General features: G+C 38.7%; 1 protein-coding gene across 2 annotated transcripts in view; it reads left to right on the top strand.

The window, feature by feature from the left end:
• Positions 1–18,779, top strand: part of PLCB1 (phospholipase C beta 1) — a 686,206-nt gene that overhangs the window by 492,588 nt on the left and 174,839 nt on the right. For both annotated transcript variants that reach the window (XM_007452039.1, XM_007452040.1), the window contains exon 9: positions 864–1,030. In XM_007452039.1, coding sequence (XP_007452101.1) covers positions 864–1,030 — 167 coding nt within the window. The remainder of the gene's footprint in view (positions 1–863; positions 1,031–18,779) is intronic.

The raw sequence follows: 18,779 nt of genomic DNA, 5'->3' as shown, positions 1-18,779 counted from the left end.
GTGGGATCTTCCCGGACCGGGGCACGAACCCGTGTCCCCTGCATCGGCAGGCGGACTCTCAACCACTGCGCCACCATGGAAGCCCAGGCATTACTTTTTAAAAAATGAAAGAAAAAAAAGAAAAACACCAAGGCAAATATGAGGAAGTAGCAATTTATCAATACCTTTCTTGATATACTGAAATCTGTGTGATGACAGCTCAATCCCAAACTGACAGACTAAATAAAGATTTCTTCATATGAAAAACAAGCAAACAGTGCTGCTGAGAATGATATCAGATGTACTCACTTTGTCATGTTCATTGCCGTCGACTATTGATTGAACATCTGCAATATCTGTACTATTGAACTTGTCTTTGGGTTGTCAACAGGATTGAAATGGGAAGTTTGAATCACACTATATTGCAGAGTTATAGACTCTTGCTGAAGCATAATTTTAATGAAAAGAAAAATGTGCCCAAACATATTGGGTATTTTTAATAATGAGAAATAAATACATCTTTAGATGATTAAGCGGATTATGAGAATTTGATGACTAAACCAGAAGTTAAGCATCATAATCAAAAAACAACCCATACTCTGTGTTCCGTTTAGAGTGGTGCATCTTCACACACAAGATACAGTATTTCCCTATTGTGGTTTTCTTATGCATCTGGTATAGTTCAAGGGCATTGGGATTTGGCGGCAGTGATTGCAAAAGGTTGTGATGGAGCAACACAATGTTTTTAGAGCAAGATAGGAATTCCAGTATAGCATGCTCTTGCCAGATATGGCAGGAGTTTATTTCCATATAGCTAAATGCAAATATATGAATGAGACTTGGTGGAAAAACCTTCTAATTTCCTTGTTTTTAATTGTTTTTAGTGGTGCCAAAAGTAAACCATACCTTACGGTTGATCAGATGATGGATTTTATCAACCTCAAGCAGCGAGATCCCAGGCTAAATGAAATTCTGTACCCACCTTTAAAGCAAGAGCAAGTCCAAGTGTTGATTGAGAAGTATGAACCCAACAACAGTCTTGCCAGAAAAGGTCAGTCCACTTTTTCTCACACCAGAGCAAAGCTCGAGTTCTAATTGTGAGTGGGCCACTCTTGGTAGTCATGGACATCAAGGATTATTCAGGAGGGTTTCCCACGTTTATATGCCTGCTTTTCTTTCTGACTTAAATCACTGGTGGTTTAATCAGAAGATTTTTTTAGAGTTTGGTATGTGATGTTTTTGTTGTTGTTATGTATATGTGTATGTGTGTGTGTGTGTGTGTGTGTGTGTGTAACATTGTTTTTTAAATGTCTAATAATTTGTTTTGTTTTAAATTTTCCTAGTGACTGAATGCATCTTTTTTTCAGACAGGAAATTCATTATCTTAAAGGTTGCCCTTTTGGGTCTGTTTCTAGCTCTCTGACATGACCCATAGATTTTTCTAAATCTCTAAAACTGAAGAGAATATTCAGTCCATTAGACCCTTATCTTATAGTAGTTTATAGTTTACACTACTGATGAATTTTTCCACTTGAAAAGATATTTTAAACTTTGGCCTTCTGTGTTAAAAAAAAAATTAGTGTTTGTAGAAAAAAAAAAAACTGGTATCAGAAAGATAGCACTAAGATGCCTGAAAGTTATTGAGAAATTTATATTTTTGATTCTGGAGAAATGACTTGTCAAAATAAGATCATGAAACTTCAGTTGCCAGGAGTTTTCAGCTATATGTGGCATCATGGTCTCTAAACTGGATCATCCTTTACCACTAAGACCAAGTCTCATCTGGATTGAAATTCCTTCACTGAGAATATTAGTGTGTGTTATTACTGATGTTATTGTAAATTGAGTAGATATTCCATAGGGAGGAAAATAAAGTGCAATTAACCAATTATTAAGAAATAAATTGCATGTTAATATGCAAGTAACTTATAAGTAACAAATAGCTCTGGCAAGCTTGTGGTCATTAATAAAATGGTTATCTTAAAACTATCCTCTAAATGAAAAATGAGAGTATTTATTAAATGTCAAAGTAAAATCTTATCACTAATTCTATCTTACATGTTATTAGTTGGGAATTTATAGATGAATTATTTTAGTTTTTAGTTTTATCATTTTACATATTTTAGTTTTAGTCTTAGTTTCTTCGTCAGGCACTTTGCCTTTGTTGTTGTCATCATTCTTAACTGTTGCCGAGGTCAAAGGAAACAACTGACCCAACAGTACATGTTGGCGATGCCAGGCCTGCCCCTCCAACCCCCTCAGATCTGACTCCCTTTCTTCCCTGCTGTCACAGAGATGGGATTTCTCCTTTCATTAAACCAGAAGAACTCCTTGAAGATTTCTCATAGATAGCTTGACAGTTCCCTTCTGAAATCCAAACTTCGCCAAAAATAACTAACACAGTGTTTTAACAATTCTGACAAGACTTCTAGAAACAGTTAGCCCATGACACCAGGAAAACAAAAAGCTTTTGTGAAACCAATGAGGCACTTCAGAACCTAAACTTTGCCCTTTTCTCCTTCCTTCATACCACTTTGCTGGTGGTCCAGGCTTCATTGAGTGCGTGATGCCCCAGTACATCATACTCTGATGACTTGGACAAAGTAGAGGATACAAAGGAAAATACTACAATAGGTTATTGTAAAGCTCTGTCATCCTGGAAGAACTGATTTTGATTCTAATGGAATTAAGACTGTATCTCTTAACATGTGCATGAGTATTTAGTTCCATCTTATAGCTGTACTAGGTGTGAATTCCATAATCATGCAGACATGTAAAATTCAGGTATATTTAAAAAATAGCAACTTGATTTATTTTTCTATAGCTTAATATGATATTGATCATGAGGCCTCTCTGTCAGCATTGATGTGATTTTTTAAAATCACAGTATTCATTTCTCAACCCCAAAACTCCAGTAGGAAGATGAACTTGAGATGTCTCACACCAAGTCATTTTGTTTGCTGCTTTGGCTCTGTTTATGTGAACACAGATTAGAGAAGATTGTTTTATTCTAGCAATTGTTGTTTCACAGTCAAAAGGATAACAATTTTGAAATCTTTATTTGTAGAAATAAGAAATTGTTGAGTCAGACCTCAATTCTTTAGTAATCAAAAGTTTGAAATATTTTTTCCAAGGATGAACATCATTTTTTACTTGATTTTGCAGTTTACAATATCTGATGTTTGACTTTAAGATCTTTACAGGAACTCCTTTTCATATGCAACAAAGTACAACTTAAGAAAGTATTTATTATATGGCTTCAATGATGACTGATATGCAAGGAAATTAGCTCTCACTTATCATGTGACTTTCAAAATATGCATTATCATTTTACAAAGAAGCAAACAAAAGCTTTGAGGTCAAATGACTTACCTAAGATCTCATACCAAGATGCTCTTCAGGAAAGCAGAGTTTTTAACTTTCAGTCAACTAGTTAATATGTTTTAATCAATAAACACATAAGAAAATAAGTAGGGAAGTTTAATATTACATTATCATTTTTTTCTGTGGCACCTTACATTTTTACTAGTTCTTCAAATGTGCCCAAGCATTAATTAAATTGACCACAAACTCAGTTTCATTTATCAGGGAAAGACACTTTCATATTGCCTATATTTGATATAAAATCATGGGAATAAGATACATACAGAAAATACATATATAATAGCATAAATATATATATATATACTATCTGATACAAGAAACATATTTTAAAGTAGGTGTTAAATAAACAATACACAAAATTGACATATGCTAATGTTTAGTTTTTATAGCATTTGGTATAATTTTGACATAAAAGGTAATCTTAAATTAATGAAAAATTTTCAGTGTGGATAAAAGCCTAATGGCTACAGCTGAGTATAAGTGTGAAGTGAAAACCCAGAAAAGCTGACCAACAGTGATGCTCTGTTGGCCCCCTGTCATGACGACGTTACCCACATTCCACGCTGGAATTTCTGTTTCTGTAGATGTATGTATTGGTTATAAATAATCAGAAGGTTTCTGTGCAGTCTAAGGCCAAATGTTCACATGTTTGGGTTTCACAGAGTTGGAATCTTGCTGCAGAAGATACTATTCTCAAGGGAGTTAGGTTTATTTTTACAATTAAAAATCACACACTGAAAAATGTTGTGGCCCCAAGTCAGCAAATGTTTCTTCCTTACCATGTTGTTTGCACTGTAGGCCTAACTGTACTTAACGCAGGGCTACACAATGACTCCTGCCTCTTCCAAACAAAAGGGTCATGAATGTCAGTTTTGAAGGCTCATGTCTCTTAGAGTTATTTTGTTTATAATTTAAACTCTTTAGAAGAAAGGCATTGAGTAAAATTAGCATGAAAAATGAAATAGTTATTGGTGCCTTAGGTAACAGGCTGCAGATCTCTAGATTCAGCAGCTTTGTCTGTAAAAGAAGGCCAAATTATGCTTAAACTGCCAAACTGAAAGAAAAGAGTTAAGTTTGTTCATATGTTTATTCTTCTGTGAAGAGCAGGTGTTCATGAGTATTTGTTAAGCAATTGAATTAATATAACAGATCATAATATTAGCAGATGTTTCAAGCTACGTTTCTTTTTTATCAGCAGTTCTTCCTCTTAAATTTTTATACAGTGTGATGTAAAAAAGCTTCTCTGCTTTGTTGCAATTAAAATGAAACTAAAACTTTTAGTATTTGATCAGTACTCCATGAGTTAATAGTTTAATAGTTGAACTCAAAATTAATAATAGCAGAACAATTTGTTTTTAAGCAAAAGAAATAGAAGTTCAGGTATAGCTAGCACATTTGCTCCAAATAGACCTAAGCTAACAATGATTTTCATACTAGAAATAACCCTATTGTATTTTTAATATTGTTTTATTTTAAAATATTTATGCAAGTGAACTATACTGTGTCATTATTATCAACAACCAGAAGCACCCAGAGTGTGCTAGAGAGAGCACTGGACTTGGAAACTTGCAACCTGTAGTAGTAGGTAGAACTCCTTCAGTTGAAAAATGACAAACTTAACTCAGACTGAAGCACAGAAAGGAACTGACAGGTACATATAAGCAAAAAGTGAGGGTATTAATGACTTCAGGCATGACTACATCCAGGGGCTCAAATGATGTCATCAACACCTGTCATCTCCCATCATGTTCTCTGCACTGGCTGTAATTCTTGGGCAGACTCTCCTGAAGTGACAAGAAAGCCAACAGCAGCTCCAGGCCTACCAATCTCATAGTTCCATCGAAATACCAGAACCCAGAACATGGCTTAAGCCACCCAGGACCACTCCTGAACTAGGATCATTGTGGCCTGGAGGATGGAATGTAACAATTGGACAGACTTTGGTCTCCCTAGAGCCAATAAAGAGTCAGCTACCTGAACCATGTGGACTGACAGTGGGAGAGGGGTGGTTCCCTGAAATTCACCTGGGCTGTGTACCTAGAAAAAGGAGGACTAGTCACTAGGCAGATAAAAACAGCAGTGTGACCACTAAAACTGGTCACAAATCAACAATTCATCATCTCTGTTTACCTTGCCTTAGGAAGCCATTTAATCTCTTTGACCAGTTCCACCCCCTAGTTTCTGATCTTTGAAAATATTCTGAGAGAATTTCTGGGAGAATTAAGTAAGTTTCTTATGATAAGAAGGTTGCATGTATTAATTGTTGCCTATTGAACCCTTGTTGACCTGAACTAATGAAAAATGAGAATTGGCATTTGTGCCAAATTATTTATGAGTCTGGAAGTGAGATTCAGAGCACTGGGCAGAGGCATTTCTGAATGCTGCTGTCTCTTGGCTAACAGGCTTAGTTTACTTATTGCAATTAATAAAAAATTAGACTCATTTGGTGATGAAACCTGAAAAAATATGGTGAGTCATATCTGTTCACAAATGTTCATTTCTGACTCATCAATATTTTATCTACATTTTTATTAAAATGGAATTATAATTATAGTTTAAAATGTAAAGATTTACACTGGAATCTTACTATTTATCACTTAATTTTCCTAATAGAGTTTTTAAAATCGTTATTTTCCCAATACCATTTCCCTTTACTAGGTAGAAGTTATAAAAAATAATGATTATTTTTATTAATGTGTATTATGCATTCTTGAGACATCAAACATGCCGTAATTAAGGAAAGAGACTGGCACTGTGTTATGGTTAAGCCAGTTAACCTCAGGCAAGTGACTTGACTTGCTTGAACTTCAGGTTCCTCATCTGTAAAATGGGATGATACCAGTTCTAGCAAACATCAGTGCTTATCCTGTATCCCTTGGCATACATGGTTCCAACACAGTCAACAGCATCTTCTGCAAACCTCTAGGACTTTCTCTCAGCCCAACCACAGCCAGCCCAGGTGTTCATGGCCCCAGGACTTCATGGCCCCAGGAGTAATTTTCACTCAGGTGGTAGTACCTCTCTTCCTTGCCCCTTGTGTGGGACATTTCTGATACGTGTTCTTCACATTCTCCCAGAGTTCCCATGTATGAATGAGCCCCAGTTTCCCACAACTGCAACCTGCTTGATAAGGTTCCTTTATTTGCTGCCTTTTCTTCCCTTCTCTTTTCTCCACTCCCCTACTGTTAGTTCCTGGGTTATCTCCCAAATAAGCTGCTTGCACTCAAATCCTTATCTCAAAGCCTACTTTTAGAAGAACCAAAACTAAGACAAGCATTTCTCAATAAATGGCCTTAACAGAATCTAAAGTGAAAGATGGGTAAGGTCAGAGTAGCTGACCATTGAGAGAAAAAAAAAAAAAAAATGGAAGGGCTGTGCCCATGGCTCATCCCTTCCAACATGTCACATGTTATCTTAGCTGTTACCATTCCTGAAGTCCTGGCTGGTAGCCTCAAAATCACAGGATCTCCTGTCTACAAGGGACTTAGCCATTTAGCCCCAACTCTCAGGTCATAGAAGAGGCAGCTAAGTGACAATGTTGAGAGTAGGACTATATTTTCTGTGTCCCAGTTCTTTGCACCACTCCAGACTCCCACATGGAGCCCTCTATTAGGCCTTGCTCAGAAAACGCAGTGTCAACTCTTTAGAAGTTAGCAATTTGCATCCATAGCAGTGGTTTTCAGACTGTCCTTGACATAGCATCCTTTTATTTGTGTTTGTTTCTTCTCACAATGTCTCATTGGATTGGTCAATGTGTAGGAAGAACCTTTACAAGCACTGTTTTGGTTGAATGAGCAGAGCCTGCATTGTAGCTGGTGATGGCTGCCCTACTCCTGTTTATTCTCCTGTTCCATCCCATTCTCTGCAGGCACTTCTGCCCAAACCCCAGGAGATTCAAGATGCTCAGTTTAAAAACCACACATCTGAAGGAGATATTCACTGGCCTAATGATCTGCCTCACCATTAAGGTGGCACCCGTTTAAATATTTTTATATAGATGACCTGTGTAGCAATAAAAGAAATAAAAGAACAGAAATGAGTGAACAGAGACAACTCAAATGAGATAGATTTTCTTCCCAAAAGACAAAGACAGATGAAAGCTGTATGATGTAGCCAGTTCTTTTCATATCTTAAGTTACTACACTAAGAAAGCTGCCAAAAAGCCACTCTAGTATTTTATTGATTACAATCCCATTTAAATCCCACTTATTGACTTGTTAGCCTCTGTGGAAGGTCACAGAAGAATGACATTAGCATCTGTGAGTATATTCCAAGCTCCTCTTAACTCTGTGTTTTGTTTATTCATAGACTTCTCTGAAGTATTTGAGACTGGCAAAAATGTAAGAAAATTATTTTCAACAGAGCCATTATGGGGCTTCCCTGGTGGTGCAGTGGTTGAGAGTCCGCCTGCCGATGCAGGGGACACGGGTTCGTGGCCCGGTCCGGGAAGATCCCACATGCCGCGGAGCGGCTGGGCCCGTGAACCACGGCGACTGAGCCTGCGCGTCCAGAGCCTGTGCTCCACAACGGGAGAGGCTACAACAGTGAGAGGCCCGCGTACCCCCCAAAAAAAAGAAAAAAAAAGATAGCCATTATGAATTCACTGTTCATCAGTTGGCTTGATAACTTCCTTGAATTTCCTTTCTTGATTGCATTTCCTCCTTTCCCAGGAGGGAGGAACTGGGCTTGAGGAAAACAAATGCCTGGCCCAGGAGTCCTGGTTTTTTTCTCTTGCATCCTTTCTTTCTGTGACCTCAGTGTCCACTCAGAATTACAGCTCTAGCCAGAAAGCCACAACCATGTCCATTCAAAGCTGAAATGGAGCCTAATGCAGTTTAGACCTGATTCCCTCATCAGACTATACCTTCCCAAGATGCCTTGCCGTTGTGGGTGAGAACTAATGGGACAAAGCAGTTAATGGCTATTTTCTCCTAGAGGTAACCTCCCATCAGAACAAAGCATTAATAATCACTGACTGTTACACCTTTTCCCTTGCCAGCAGGGTCAGGGGGCAGGCTATGGCTCAGTTAGAAGGAACGGCTTAGCAGCTTGCACTGTGCTGCAGAAAAGCCAGGAAGCCACAGGCATTGGACCCCAACATCTGCTTTTCCCAGAGCTGAGTTTTGTTGATAGTTGATTTTACACCAAATAAGCGGGAAGGAAGCTGATTGAATGCAGAGAGAATCAACTCCATGGGAAACATATGGTGACCACAAGGAAGCCAGATGAGGTGAGGGGTAGACTGTCTAACCTAACACTTCACAGGAAAGCAGAAAAATGCACCGTGGCAATGGGTGAAATGTCGGGAAGCTGAGAATGACCAATAATTTCATTCATTCATTATAGAGATTCTAGGAGCCCTGTCTGAACCACTGCAGTCTGTAGGACTCCAGTTGCGAAAGCAAAATTACCTGCAGAGTAGGGATGGCGCCATTTTAACAGGAAGACTTAACTGAGGATGTTTGAAAAAATTAAATTTCTCACCTAACACCCTACCTTACGTGTAGAAAAGGAGTACAAAATGCTTCTTATTAATGTTGTTACTGTTACCTAAAAACTGGGTTCGCCTCTTGGCAGGTATTGAGCCAATAGACACACCCAAGCCAAAGATCGGGAGAAGGAAGGATTATTACTTGCAGCAAATAAGGAGAAGGCCGGGGATCTTTTCTAAAGCAGGGTCTCCCCTAACAGCAAAATTGGGGAAGTTTTAAGCTAAGGGTACTTGCATATTCATGAAGAGGCTAGAGCAGATGAGAATTCAGCATAAAATTGAGGCAAAAGTCGAGAGAGTCCAAGCCTTAATTGACTGAAGTCAGGAGGGTCAACATCACAATTCCATCTTCCACCTGGGAGAGGGCCTTAGTTCCTGCAGAACTCAAAGATACATTATTATTATGTGTATCCCTTGAGGAGGAGCTAGGACTCTGCTTTATCATTGCACTACTCTTTGACTGCCTTTTCTTTGTTCCTTCATTCCTTTGTTCCCTTAATATCGTTGATTCCTGAGACCTGTTCAAGGGTAAGCATTGTGGCCAGGCTTAGATCACTAAATGGCTTAGACCAAAATGGGTTCTCTTATGTCAAGAAAGCCATGCCTGGTTCTCTTTCTCCAGGGACTCCCCCTAACCTATCTGCTTACACTACTTGCCTTTGTTTAGGTTCCCCCAGCAGTGACTCTGGGAGAAGAATCCAAATATAAAGAGTTTATTTGAAAGGTGATCCCAGGCAGCACCAGTAGGGCAATTTAGGAGGTGAGAATGAGGAACGGTAGGAGTTGCATCATCTCTCAGTCCTGGGCAAAACTAATGTCCATCTTACCCAAGGAACATGACATTCTCGTTAAGGATCTAGAACATTTTGCTCTCCTTTGTGTTTTGGTCAAGAACCATTGTGAAGGGTCTCCTCTCATGGAACAATGTGATGGTGCACTAATAAAATGCAACAGACTTGTTCCCTACCCTCGGAGAACCTCTAGCCCTAAATGATCAATCAGCCGTTACATACATCTAGTGAAAAAGACTCCAAGCCCATGTTTAAGAGAGTAGGGTACCAATCTGGATTCTGTTTTTATCTAGCCATGTCAACTTAAAAGGACTGTTTAATCTCACTGTCTTATCTGTACTGTTAAATAATAAAATGCTGTCTTACCTACCAAACAGAACAGTGTGATGTAAATAAATTGCAGATGTGAGAATACTTTGAAAAAGGGAAAGTGCTAAATCAAAGTTAGGTGCCATTATTAAGAACTTTCACACAGAACCACATGAACAAGTTCAGCTGAATACAGGGAGAACTACAGGGCCACAAAAAGCCAGGACAGCTGGGTCGTGGGGTTGATCTGCAAAGGCTTTTGAGAAGAGCATATATTCATTTAGTGGAGATTATTACACGATATCTTGGACTTGTATTTGTACATAATTATGGTAATTGAACAGCTTTGCAAACAAGATGGAATAAGAATGCATAACACTTTTCAGCCTAAGATAACATAATAATGCCTGAGAACATGTATAGAATATACTAACTCCAGGACTGAAAAGAAATGGATAAAATAGGCAAAGAAACCAGCAAAGTTCATACACATAAAAAAACACAGTTAACTGGCAAGTGTAATAGGAAAGTCTGTGCCCAAGCAAAGAGAATTGAAAAGGGAACATTTTATAGATTATTTCTGTAAGCAGGCAAATAGATTTTGGTGAGCCATGTTCTAGCAGAACTCACATCAGGGTCAAAGCACCAGGAACAAATGTGAGCCAAGGAAATACCTTCTCAGAGCTGTGCTTGGAAGTGATTTTAGGAGGTGCTAAGCCATTGGACCAGTAGCTTTCCAACATGCCCTGGTATCATTACATTAGGACTGAGGATTGAATGGTGATGAATGGATTCTCAACCACCTAATCCCAGTGACATCCAAACATGTGAGTGCCAGATCCTGCCTAATTGGCATTTGGCTCAACAAAGTGAGGCTGGTGGCCATGCTAGCTGGCAGACACATTGTTCAGTTTGCCCATCCTAACTGTGTGATGATTCTGTAAGGATTTATAGGCCATCTGTCTTCCAAGGCATAATTTGTCAAGATTTCTCTGTGCTTCCAGGCTTTGAAAGATGTTATTGGCATGTGTTTGGCTATTCCTTTTAAAAGGTAACCTGCATTTTTTTTTTTTTTTTTTGCAAAACCCACAAAACAATGTCATATTTTCTGTTTAGCATTTCTGTTGTCCTCACATTGGCATAACACATATTTTTTGTTTTATTTTATTTTTCTTCCTACAAGTTAGACTCATGGATTGGAGAATAAAAATGTTAGAGGGTGCCTTTGAATTACTTGTGGAGATTAGAATGTAAGTTGAGTCTGGAAAAGAATTTTAGATCTTGATAGACAAATCCAAATCAAAGAGCTAATCCTCACGCCTCTACTAGATGGGTCATTTGTCCTGCCTGAGCCCAGCTTCTTTTAACAAAAAGATTAAAGTCACACGTTTTAAAGAGATAAGTAAATCATGGGGAAAAGCTCTTCCTTGGTCACATTCAGGGCTATTTTTAGGACTAATCCACATTGCCTCAATTGAAGCCAATGGCTACAGAGGCAGGATCCTCTCCTTTTCATCATCCTTGTTCCTCATCCAGGCCAGTGCTGGGAAAGTTATGTGGATAAACATCATCAGTCGCACTCACCACCATCTGCCTTCCCGTTGCCCTGGCACCATCTCCAGATCCAGCTCTCACACTGAGTACCCCCTGTGACCTTAGAAAAGTTGCTTACCTCTCTAAGCCTCAGTTTGCTCATCTGAAAATGGGAAGTAAAAAGTACCTCTCTTATAGGATTTCTGTGCCTGCCACATGGTCAGTGCTCAGGTAATGCTAGCTCTTCCTGTTATGATGATGATGATGGTGATAATGATGAAGATTATGATTTACCTTCTCCTAGTACTAGATTATGTGCTGTACAGCAGGATAGCATAGTAGTTAATGGCATGGAACACAAAGCCTGACTTTGGGTTCAAATCCCATTTTATCCACTTGTAAGCCATGTGATCTTGGGCAAGCTACTTGAGTGTCTCACTCATAAAATAAGCATAAAAGTAGTACCCACTTCATAGAGTTATTATGAGGATAGAATGAGTTAATATTTGCATATAGTACATAGTATATAAAGGTTTATAAAATAATATATGGGAGATAGACTAAATTCATGAAGCTCTTCAAAGGCTGGCTCTCTCTTCCTTTACCATCCTGCTTGCACATGTATAAATATACTTCCTTTCAAGTCAGAATCCATTCTTTTTTTTTTTTAAGTACTATGTTTGTAGACACAGCCAGCCACATTTTCTTTCTTTGACTCTCCACAGAATTATTTTTCACTTTAGCACTTTGCCACTGTTACCTTACATCTGCTTTTAGGACGAACGAGGTAGCAGTTCCATGTTGGTGCTTTGATGCCATGATGAGGTCATTTCCAAGGTAACCATCCCAGTAAAAAACACACACTGAACAGGAAAGAGCCTGACTTTCAAAACTTTCTAGTCACCTTAGTAGTATGCCATGAATTCTATTTAGAGATTAGCTTGTGACCATGCCCTGCTGTCCTTTTCCCTTTCCTGGTCACAGAGCCCATGTAAAGCGTCATGTGAGAGTCTGGTGCTGAGGACTTGCCATCAGGCTCCTCATCTGTGCAATAAAGAGCATCAGCTTTTGTTACACAACCTTATTGAAAGTCACTTTCATAAGCTTCTAGGTAGAAGGTGAGGGCTATGGATTTATTTCAGATAAACTTCTTACTTGTGAATTTCAAAAGAAATTCTAGCATTGCTGAGCAAAGATGTTAGAAGGAGAAAGTATTGACAGGGCGGGTAACTTGTCATGTCAGTGTCATGAAGGACAATCAGCTCTTTCATTGTTTAAGGATTGATTTGCTCTGTTGTGAATTATCCTAGTCCCCTATTTCTATTTTGATAGCTTTAGACGTTTAATGCTGTCTGATTAGCGCTTCTGCCAGGGACTAGGCAGAGGGAGAGAGTAAAGATAAAACTCTCCTTCTGTTCCAGCCACTGGGGAACACCAGGGCTTGGAACTTTCTAGAGCATCTCCTAGAAAGGAGCCACAGGCTTCTCTCTTCAGGACTTGGGACTTCCCCTAGGCTTGGGGACAAGTGCCCTGAGAACCAAGCCAAAAAGGTACCCTTAAGTTCTCCCTTCTCTTCCATCCCTCCATTCCCTGAGACAAAATTAGAATGCTGTGTTGCTGCCTGTATTGGAGAAGAGAGAGGGTCTTGGAAAGTATAAGGGAGGAAATATCTTGTCTGTTAAATACTCCCCCCTGATAAATACCTGGGAGCTCCTGTGACTCTGACTACATTCTACCTGGGAAAAGACACAGCAAGGAAAACTTGACTGACAAATTATCCATATAGTGCCATCTATGGTGAGATATTAGTCACTGCATACTTCTCACCAAAAAGATTTGAATGAAAGACAACCAAGGAGATCCACAGATAAGTCCCTGACCAGGCAAAGCAGGCCTATAGCAGAAGACCTTCAGTTTCTCCCATCTGATTTATTTTACCTAAAAATAGTAGGATCAAAAGGATAAAGCATGTGAAATCTGATTTTTTTTAAACTTAATCAACAAAATTCTGCAGTCTGGTATAGTAGAGAAATCATGGATCATCAGGATAAATAGAATGAATAGTCTAGACATATTCAACTAATTAAACTCTCTTGAAACCACACTAAAATTGCATTGTATTTTTTTAAGGCATAATCTGGCAAGGGTGGAGATGATAGGGTAAGAGACAATAATTACACAATTTTGGCAACTACCTATAGGTTTACAGCTATAACACATCTGAGAAAACTGATCATAGGTTTAGAGTTACAGCCTAAAATAAGGAGGGTTGGTTGACAGCTGTTTAAGGAACAGTCAGAACTCCCACCTGGGGGAAAACTTCTGGAGACAAGAAAGCAGAGGGTCTGAGGATAACACAATCCCAGGTGAAGGCAGGGCTACCATTTGAAAGCAAAGAGATAAAGTGATCATAAACATTCTGCCCCTTCCCCCATTTGGCTCTGGAAAGCTGGCATCCAGGCCTTTATTTTCCTGGCAAGTGATCAAACAGATCTTCTCTCAGGACTTGATCGGCTCAAGAAGAAAGAACTAAAGGTATTGACAATAGGAGTTGCTCCAAAGAGACAAAGACTGATCCCTCTACAATGATGCCTTATTAACTCTTACACTTTGCACGTTCATATTCAGATATACAGATGCTTTGAAAAGTCCAATCAGCTTTTTAGTCCACCCATTTGAAATATGAACAGGCAATTAAAAATCACTACACATATGAGGAAAACTTACTTAAAAAGTAGAAGTAAGCAAGAATAAAAGTAACCTTAAGGAAAACAATGACTATGTAGTGAGAAGAAAACTTTAAATATACATATATCATTAATATCCTTAGAAAGATAATAAAACATATTGAACCACTGAAAAAAGAACAATGCTATTTTTTGAGGAAATGTCAGAGAACATAAACTGGCTCTTAGACATTAAATAGAGGGTAGCAGAAACAAAACACTCAAAGAAGGGTTGGAAATAAGGTGTGGAAAGCTCCCAGAGAGTAGAGCAAACAAATAAAATGAAAAATTGGAGGGAGAATATATGAAAATGTAAAATTTGATCAAATAATATTCCAGAAGAGAACAGAAATTAGAATAGAGATAATTCTTTTTTTTTTTTTTTTTTGCGGTACTCAGGCCTCTCACTGTTGTGGCCTCTGCCGTTGCGGAGCACAGGCTCTGGACGCACAGGCTCAGCGGCCATGGCTCACGGGCCCAGCTGCTCTGGGGCATGTGGGATCTTCCCGGACCGGGGCATGAACCCATGTTTCCTGCATCGGCAGGCGGACTCTCAACCACTGCACCACCAGGGAAGCCCCAAGATAATTTATGAAAATGTCCCAAATAGAAGAATAATAGCTTTCAGACTACAAGGGCTCCAAGAGTGTCCAGCACAGGGGATAAAAATAAACCTACACCAAAGCACATCATTGTGAAGTTTCCAGAAACTGGAACTGAATAAGATGCTAGAAATTTCCAAAGAGACAAAATAAAAAAACAGGCCACATATATTTTTAGGATGATGAAATAGTAATTCTTCAAATCTCTTAACAGCCCACTAGAAGCTAAAAGACAATGAAGCAACTTTTCTTACAAAAATCTAAAAGACAATTTTCTTAACCTACAATGTTATACCCAGATAAACTAGCAATAAAGTATGCAAATGTCATAAAGCTATATTTAGACATACAAGGCTCAAAAAACTTAACACTCAGAACCCTTTCTCAGGAAGCTACTGACAAACGTGCTCCCACTGAAATGAAACGCTAACTATGAAGGAGGAAGATGTGGTTTACAAAAAATAAAAGAGATTCAACAAAGAATAGAATTTTAAAAAATGTTTATTGATTAATCTAAATTGGATTAGGTCATAAGACTCTAGGAAAGGCTCCATCAAGTAAATGAAACTGGGAGAACACTTGTGCCTGAAAATATTGCAAAGACGTTTAGATAACTGTGTCTTCTTCCTGGAGAGACTTAAGCTGAAACATCTTTTCTTAGATGCCTGGAACGTAAGGTCAAGCCGGAAAGTTCTGTTGGAATCAATTAATAAAAGGGGTCAGGACCTGAGAAAATGGGAGAACCAGTCCATAAACCTCTTTAGACTGTTCCATTCTGTTCTCCAGAGCTCCCTTTTCTGGACACAGATCCTCCTCTTCTTAATTGTTCCCAAGGCCTGGGACTTCCCTGGTGGTCCAGTGGTAGAGAATCTGCCTTCCAATGCAGGGGACATGGGTTTGATCCCTGGTTGGGGAACTAAGATCCCACATGCCACAGGGCAACTAAGTCCACGCGCCACAACTAGTGAGCTCGTGTGCCTCAACTAGAAAGGAGGCCCCGCACCACAACGAAGAGCCCGTGCACTATAACAGAAGATCCCGCATGCCTCAACGAAGATCCCACGTGCTGCAGCTAAGACCCGACACAGCCAAAAATATAAAAATAAAGTAATTGTTCCCAAGGCCCATAGGATGGTCCCAGGTTTAAAGAAGGCAAGGGAGTAGCTTGTTCCCCAGTATACATTCAAAGGCCTTGGCATGCACTTGTAAGCATGAAATGCATCCAGCTGTATGTCCCTGGATATACAGCAAGATTTAAAAGCATCCCTGGAAGGTCTCATTTTGTCACAACAGAATTTCAAATTTTTGTCTTCCTGACATTTTCAAGAGGACACCAGTGGAGCCTCAGTCATCATCTACCCCAGGGGAAGGAGAGAGGCAGAAGGAGGCAGAGGTACAGTTCCTGGCTATGGTATATGTGTACAGCTGCCTGACATTTGAGAGTTTCTCTGCAGCAAAGATATTGCTGAAGAATGACAAGCCATATAAATGGCCATTGGGGACCATCATTTTGTCATGCCACTTTCCTCTCGTATCCCTTTGAAGATGGTTCCTCCCCATTGGAGTCAGATCTTTTCACATTTGATCACCAGCCTTCCTTTTTCAATATACACTAGAACTTCTTTTGAACGAAAAAGCTTCATAGAGCAGTGTTTTCTCCATTCCTTGGAACTTAAATTTTTCCTACTTTGGCTCTAAGTGGTTCAAATAATATAAATGCTTATAAAGATCTTTAGGTGTCATTATATGAGTGGCATGTCCACTTGGAAGCATATAAATCTTTTATTAAGAAAATATAGAAGGGACTTTATTTTTAGCCTTTGTCAGCTGGCATTATCCTTCTGAACTTAACTTTTTATTCCAGAAAATCATCACATTGCTTTTAATTGTGGTTTGATGTTTCATAATCTCATTCTAATATGGACATTTTGTTTTAATTTAGCTGGTAATCATCCAGAGTGTATTAAACCACTTGAATTCATAGAACTTTAGAGCTGAAAGAGACATATGAGCCCATCTAGTGTTCTCATCCTATGGTTGAAGAGTGTCGCTGATCAATTACTGCTGGCAGGAATGGAAGCCGCATTTCTTGTACTGTTACTAATTTTCACTGGTTTAGAAACAGTGTTTTTCCCATCTTAGTTCTCAAGGCTTTTCATTTTTCTATGTGCCTCAGTGGACCTGAAAAAAAATCGTAAGCAGTTTCGCAAAAACAGTGATGGGTTGGTGGAAAAGTACTGATGCATTTAAGTCAACAGCAACAACAGTATTCCAGCTGTAGGTTATACGCTACAAAGGAAAATCCACTAAGGGTCTGTTTTCGTCCAAAAGCCTTTACTGGTCAGAACTATATTTTTAGGCTAATTCATTATATGCCAAAAACATCTACATTTTTGCAAATGAACTCTTGACCCCTTAGCTGATGCCTCGCAACTTATAAACTCCAACTCCTGATCTTTACTTTTTCATTGGCTTTTCTTGACTTTGACATATCTCTGCCTAGTCATTTGCTATATCAAAAGTCTTGCACATTTGCTCCTTTTAGTTAGCAAGGCAAGCTTTGGGGTTGAAAAGTTGCTCCGCCTACTTGCAGTCTACAATCATATTCTGAACTGTCCTCCAAACTCATATATTGTTCCTATTCAAAGTTAGAGAGCTGGAGATTTTTAAATTATTTGATATAATTAATTGTAAATAATGCTTACAAACACTGATTCACCTAACTCTTGTTTTTACTAATTTTAATCTATGCTAAAAACTCTGTTAAAATCTTCGACTCCTAGGAAATAGTAAAGGTAGAGAAGGTAACCCACAGATTATATTAATTGACCTATAGGACTTTAAGCAGGTTTATATTCAATTTAGCAATATTTTAATAGGTTTGGGGTTTTTTTGGGGGGGGGAGGTTGCTGATACACATATATGTATGTATCAATATCCCATTTCCTTCTTTGAAATGGGTTTGTCATCGTCCTGATTTTCTCATTAATGAATTAAATAAAACTTTGACACATGTTCTTTGGCATGTTGCAGAGCATAACTTAATTATAATATCCTGGTTTGAGAATATCAAATATATAGCTTGCATACTCCCACGTTTCTGTCATGCATCCATGACCGACATCAAAATTTTTCACAAGCATGGTTCAGAATCTTTCTCAACACAAGTGCCCGGAAGGCACTAGAGACAATATAATGGAAATCCATGCTAAAGTTAGAATTAATTTGTCATCCATGCCATATTGGCATATGTTTTGTTTTAATTGCTTTTAAAAGTTGCTGATCACACCAAGGGATATTTATTCCCAAGATACCAGACACAAACACAGCCTCCACCCGCACCATAAAGATGGTATATCTTGGTCACACCATATTGTATTGCTGTCATTTGCATGCCTTTAGAAGGAGCATATACTTGTGAGTTTTCCTTGGGTACACTTTATTCCAGGAGTCACATTACTTTCTTTTGTTGGCCCCTAAAGCCACTTGCATTTATTACCTGTCCTTTGAGGAACAGCTGTGGTTAGAAATTGAGATGTATGAAACTGTCATTTGCATAGGTTAAAAACACCAAATATTAATAATTTCATATGATTTGACCTAATCAGATAAAAGAATCAAAATTATGCCATCTTTGGTGATCTCCCAGTTTCAAAACCATTTATTTTCTCTTTTGAATTACTAATTGTCAAAAGTAAGTGCTGATTTTACAGATACAGCGCACAGAGAATTGTGGTATATTCCAAGGATGACAAAGATAGAAACACACATCCTGCTCTGGAGGAGCGCATGCCTGCTGTTCAAGGGGTGAATGGTCTTATTTTCTATTAGATTATGAGCTCTTTGAAGGCATAGTCTATGCTTTGCTCTGCTTTATTTTTCTGTGTATTCATCACATTGCAGGCATTCAATAAATGTTTGTTAAGTGAGTGGAAGGTAAAGAGACGGGAGAAGGAAGGGAAAG

Source organism: Lipotes vexillifer, unplaced genomic scaffold (assembly GCF_000442215.2).
Source record: "Lipotes vexillifer unplaced genomic scaffold, Lipotes_vexillifer_v1.1 scaffold257, whole genome shotgun sequence".
Lineage (NCBI taxonomy): Eukaryota > Metazoa > Chordata > Mammalia > Artiodactyla > Lipotidae > Lipotes > Lipotes vexillifer.
This window is presented reverse-complemented; position numbering and strand designations above follow the sequence as displayed.